We start from the raw sequence: 6,589 nt of genomic DNA on the forward strand, positions 1-6,589 counted from the left end.
CATAAAAAATAGCTTTCCCTATTGGGCACATCTCCAACGTCAAGACAAAAACTCCAACGTGGTTTTTTTTTTACTTCGGCAAGCGGTGCTGCCGCTGCCTCACCCACAGTTTACTTAGAACAAAACCTCAAAGCTAAGAAATTTAATCATTGAATTAAGAAAAGTGAATCCTTGAACCTCATCAAAATATGTTAATTCCATTTTCTTTTTTGTTTTTTTTTCCTGTAACAATGAATATTAAGAAAGAAAAGCATGGAAGTCCCTAGATTACAACACAAGGATTTTGCTTTTTTGTTTTAATTTCATTTCTGAAATGAATACTAAAAGGAATAAAATAAGAAAAGAAAAATGAAAAGATTTGGGTATGGGGTTGGGTGTTAGACTTCCAAAAATCCTGTCATTCTAAGAACTGAATTTTGCACTTGACTCAAATCCCTTCTTTTAAGTGTCCTTCCATTGCTAGTACAAACAGAAAATGCCATTTTCCCCGCAATTCTCCTTGCTAAAATAACATGGGGAGGCACCATTCCGCCGTTGTCATATTCATCGGTTTCACCGCCGCAATGGAAAACAGTAGCACCGTGTTGACGTAGAATGTTTACAGGCAGCGAACTGGCGGCCATCTTGTTGTTGCTCTTCTTCGTGGTGCTGTTGTTTTTTCTTAGATTTGTAGTTACGTAAAACACGGCTGTTTTTGGAGAATCCTCTATAATCGAAGTACTCATCATCGTTAATAGCAACATCCTCGTCATGTGTGCCGTAATGGTTGCTGTTGTGCTTGGAGAACACAACTTCGGACTCTTGGAACTCTTATTCGACCATGAGAAATCTGATTGGATTGAGGATTAGATTATATTAAATTGAAACTAATTTGTAAATGAATAGAGGAAAGGATATAGGAATGGAACAGTGGGAGAAAGTGAATGCGAATTTATATATAAGATAGAATTATAAGTAAATCAATTTATATATTATTTAGAAAAGTCAGTAATAAATCTTTTGTTTTAGAAAAAAGAAATGTAAATATATAAAATAATATAAATGTATTACATTATAGTGTTCATATTAGTGATCAATCATTTTGTTGTTAGTATTTTTAAAAGGTAAATAACTAGCCATAAAAAGTGCTTTATTTTCATGGATAAGAATCAAATCTCGATCTCATAATTAAAAAATGGTTTGAGCAATTACCACACCACACTTCATAATTAAATATATTACATCATTAAATATATAAGTTTATATAAATATAACTACGTGTTAATCTTTTAAGATGTTATAAATATAATTGTAATTATAATTATAAATAACATACAATATTGGAATAATTGTAACTAAAATAAATTATTACATATTATAAAAATAGTTAAAATAAAATCTAAATTTTCACATAATTTATAATGAAAATTAAATTTAAAATATTAAAATTTTCAAGTAATCATTTTCATTGCCAAATTCATTATATTATTTTGGTTTAATGGAGTAAAAAATTCTCAAAATTAAAAAAACATTTTTTTATTCAATTGGGTATTTGAACTTTCAAAATGCATAAAAAGGCTCTCAAACTTTTTTAAAACAAGCAATTAAGCTCATTTTTTTGCACTCAATTAGGTACTTGAATTTTCAAAATGCATAAAAATGGCCCTCAAACTTTTTCAGAAAAAACAATTAAATGCCTTCTTTTTTTTTTACATGCAATTGGGTACTTGAACTGTCAAAATGTATCAAAAGGCCTTTTTGACCATTAAGTTTACCAGTTGACCATTAAAGTTATCTATTTTTAATTTTTTTCATTTAAAGCAGACACGCGGCACAACTATGGTGTGACATGTGGTAAAAAATGATAAAAATAAGAATCAATAAAAGTTATAAAAGTTATTAAATTTTAATAAAAATATAAAATATTTAAATCTTATTAAAATTAGAAAAAATATAAAATACAAAATTTTATAAAGTTGTAAGAAAATTATAAAAAAATGTAAAGAAATATAAAATTAAGTAAAAAGATTATAAAATTATATTACCAAAAAAGCATTTAATAATTTTTCTATAACTTTTGTTGGTTTTTGTTTTTATCATTTTTTGTCACATGTCACGCTATGTTGTGACACGTAATTGCTTTAACTGAAAAATTGGGGGTCATTAACTTTAACAATGAGGTTAAAGTTAATTGTTAAAGAGTTTTTGATGCATTTTATAAAATTTTTTATAATTTTATAAAATCTTACAATTTTTATAATTTTGTTATGATTTGTATAATTTTTTTCTAATTTTAATAAAATTTTAATATTTTTAATTATTTAAACTTTTATAATTTTGTTACATATCACATCATGGTTACAACACAAGGTGACTTTAATTGAAAAAATTAGGGCAATTAACTTTAACATCAACTGTTAAAGTTAACGATCAAAGAGCCTTTTAATGTATTTTTTAGTTTAAATATTCAATTGAGTGAAAAAAAAAACAATAACTTAATTGTGACTTAATTATTTTTCTTTTATAAATTTGAAAATTTTTACACCATTAAGTCTATTATTTTATACTTCATTTATATATGTTTCCGTTACTGTGAAGGTGCTCGAAAAAGAAGAAGATAAAATGGGTGATGTAATTAATTTTTCCTTTACATAATTTATGTATTTTCCAAATTTTGTTAAGAATTATTATTTTTCATTAAAATAAATATTTAGAATGTTATTAATATATTATAATGTTCATAATGTCAACGAAATTTTAGTATAATGACAATCTTCAATGTTTGAATTCTATTGAGTGTAAATCAAGTGTTAATTTTTTTAAAATCTTTTTTATTTAAATTGATTATATTTTAGCATTTTTCAAAATTATTTTAGCCAGACTTAGATATCAAATCAATCGGGCATTATAACGATTGATTAGGGTTGTTATTATTTAGATTATATTGCTTGTAAATTATGAATATTTACTTGTAATTTAAAAAAAAGATTTATAGTTCTGTTTTGAAATAAGCATGTTATATTATGACATAATAATTTATTTAATTCTTTAACTTTGTAAAAAAGTTATTTTAGTCTTTATTTTTTACTTTTTACCTACTATGTTTTTCAAATCACTCAAAAAAGATAGAAAGTTAATATTTGTTAATTTTATTGACGTGACATATACGCGGATTGTCATTTGAATGCTACATCAATAATTAATTTTTAATATTTTAAAAATAAAAATTATAAAAATATTTAATCAATTATTAACATTAGTATAAAAATTATAAAAGTTATGAAAATTTTAAAATAATTCATTAATTGTTGACGTAGCATAGTGTGGTTACCACATCAACAAAATTATCATGAGTTAATTTTCATCTATTTTAAAGTAACTTGACGTACAATGTAAGTTCAATTTTTTTAAAAAAGAAGGAAAAATATTAAATAAAGAATTAAAACAATTTTTTTAAAATTGGAGAACTAAATAAGTTATTATATTTTATTTTAGTAAATTAAATAAATTTATTATTAATTAATAAAAATTCAAGCAAAATGCTAACTAAAATGGAATCAAAAATAAATAAAATGGTTTTAACAAATTTCATTTTTTTTAATATTTGACTGATTTATTTGTTTAAGTTGAGGTTGTGCCTGTTTTTGTGATTGTCCAAGTAGTAAGTATTCTGCCGCCTAAAACAAAACCTTCTCTAATCTACATTCTCCTTTTCTTGCGGCTTACGGCTTTTGGCTTTTTCATGTGTAATAACTTCTTCAGCTTATATTTATTTATTTTCTTTCGGGTCTTATATATTTTGTCACAGCATTTTTGTTTCTTTTTTCTTTTTCCGTAGGTTTCGATCTTTTGAATTTATAGGACAAATACATGTTCTTTGGGGCGTGCTTTAATCCTTCATTTGTGTCTAATCGTAGTTGTCATCTTCTAATTTTAGTAATAGAAAAATACGTGATTGTACACTTTTCAAATTAATTAAAATAAAAGATAAATTATAAAATAGTCATTTTGTTTGCCTTATATTACATTTTAGTTATTTATGTTTGAAATGTTATATTTTAATCACTTACATTATTGTTTTGTTACAAAGTGGTCACTCTACCATTAAGCTCCGTTACCTCCCTAACAGCTATTCTACGTGGTAGTCAAAATAGATTTTAAATGCCAACTTAGATATCCTACGCGACAGTTTAAATTAAATTTATTTAATTAAAAACATATTTTCATCCTAGCAACTAGATATCCAAGTTGACATTTAAAACCCATTTAGACTGCCACATAGGACTGTCATTAGAGAGGTAATAGAGTTTAATGGTAGAGTGACCACTTCATAACAAAACGATAATGTAAGTGATTAAAACGTAATATTTTAAATATAAGTGACAAAAATGTAATTTAAGGCAAACAAAAATGATCGTTTTGTAGTTTACCCTAAAATAAAAGATTGTTGTTTCTATATTTTACGAAAAAAAAACATAAAGATGAAGAAATATTTTAAAAGAAAATAAGGAAAGTAACAATTTAATTAAAATCCCTTATATATTTTTGTTTGAAAAAAGATATTTCATAAATTGAACAGAGTGAGTCGGACATAAAAAATCTAGGGTTAGGGTGCTAATTAATCCAATGATAGATAATAATCAATTTTTAAAAAAAAATTAACAAAGAGCTTTAGAGAAAACACTGTTTTATGGAATTCACTACTCTTTTTCCCTTGAAATGAATCAAAATGAATGGTGATATAACGTGAAATTAATAGACAAATAGAGACCAATTCATGTTGGATTTGGGATTAAAAGAAAAAAAGAAAAATATAGAAGGATGGTCCAATAAGAAAGCAACATTTACGATACTAGTTGGCCTTTAAAAAGGGGGCTTGACGTACACATTTACTTTTTAAAGAAAATGACTTCTTACCCTGCCTCCACACATTTGCTACCCGTTGATTTTCAACTGTTGCTCTCTTTTATTTTGTTTGGTAGCTACATTTTATGGGCTTTGGTAAACTTCATGACATTCACTTCAATCATGATTAGGTCAATGATGGTATTAGCATGATAGAAAAATGAGATTGATTTTCTATATTCCAATTCAATTCTTCTGTCTTTACGAGAACTTCCCTTGTGTGGGTCTTGATCCCAATTCAATTCTTCTGTCTTTACGAGAACTTCCCTTGTGTGGGTCTTGATCGTCTTCTTTAACGTTTTCCCACTCCCTAACCCCAACCTTGACCACCACTTATTCTTCCTCTCTTTTCTTTGTCCATATCTCAATTCTTCTTCCCCATTCTTTTCAATTGTTTTATTCGGCTTTTTTATTCACAATATTTTGGTTAATATATTAAAAACCTCTTAAACTACTCCATTTTATTTAAACAAATCCTTAAATTATTTTTATAGTTGAATAAATTCTTAACCTATCATTTTTACTCATAAAAGTCCTTGATTTTAATATTAAATTAAAAATATTTTGAATTTTAGACTCTTATTAATGCAACCTTAACATCAAACATAAATTTTAGAAGACTAATCAAATTTTTTCAAAAGGAGACTAATAGCATGTTTGGTTGGCTGTAATGGAATAAGGCTGTAATAGAATAGAGCTGTAATGGAATAGAACTGTAATAAGTAATTCAGCTGTTTGGTTGAATGGAATGGAATAGAACTGTAATATTATTCTTGTGTTTGGTTGAAAGGAATGATGTTGTAATAGCATAAGGAAAAACCTAAAATGACCGAATACCCTTAGCAGAATTTTTGTTAAGGTAGATGAATATTGTTATTGTTATTAAATTTTAATAAGACTAAAATAATTTAATAAAAATAATAAATAGTTTAACCATATTTTAACATAATTATTATTAAATATAATTTAATAAAAATATAATTTAATAACATTCATTATATAATTATTATTATATGAATTAAAAAATCAAAATATATAACACTATAAAAATATATAATCTACTTTATTATTTTTAAACTTCAATACATATTTAGGCTCGTTTGTTTGCCAAGAAAATATTTTCCAGAAAATAATTTATGGAAAATGATTTCCTTTTAGAAATGATTTACTTTTAGGATGTTTGGATGAATCTATGTAAAATATTTTCCATTATTTGGTAGATTTCTGAAAATATTTTATAAAAGTCGTTTTAAATTAAACAAATATATATATTTAAGAATTTATTATCTTTTCATTGTTTATTTGAGTTTATTATATATATACATTAATAAATTTATATTTTAAATTATTTTTACATATATTGCAATGTTTTATTATGGGTAAACTACAAAATAGTCACTTTTATTTGCCTCGGGTTACATTTTAGTCACTTATATTTGAAATGTTACATTTTAGTCATTTATGTTATTATTATCTCCTAATGATAATCCTACGTGGTAGTCCAACTAGATTTTAAGTGTCAACTAGATCTTAAGTATATCTATTAATACATACTTCATCCGGTTAAATTATACGGTTTACATTAATACATACTTCATCCGGATAAATTATATAGTTTTCTATTAATACATACTTTATCTGGGTAAATTATACATTTTCTATTAATACATACTTCATCCGGATAAATTATACAGTTTTACATTAA

The 6,589-nt window shown here is 24.9% G+C and overlaps 1 protein-coding gene across 1 annotated transcript; it reads right to left on the minus strand.

The window, feature by feature from the left end:
• Positions 1-377: 377 nt before the first annotated feature.
• LOC108484835 (uncharacterized) lies at positions 378-752 on the minus strand. Its single transcript, XM_017788728.1, has one exon. The coding sequence runs from the start codon at positions 750-752 to the stop codon at positions 378-380; it is 375 nt and encodes a 124-aa protein (XP_017644217.1).
• Positions 753-6,589: the final 5,837 nt, after the last annotated feature.

Source organism: Gossypium arboreum, chromosome 6 (assembly GCF_025698485.1).
Source record: "Gossypium arboreum isolate Shixiya-1 chromosome 6, ASM2569848v2, whole genome shotgun sequence".
NCBI lineage: Eukaryota > Viridiplantae > Streptophyta > Magnoliopsida > Malvales > Malvaceae > Gossypium > Gossypium arboreum.

Bases quoted from the DNA above. Each gene is read 5' to 3' on its own strand.
- LOC108484835 (XM_017788728.1), bottom strand. From the start codon at position 752: ATGACGAGGATGTTGCTATTAACGATGATGAGTACTTCGATTATAGAG.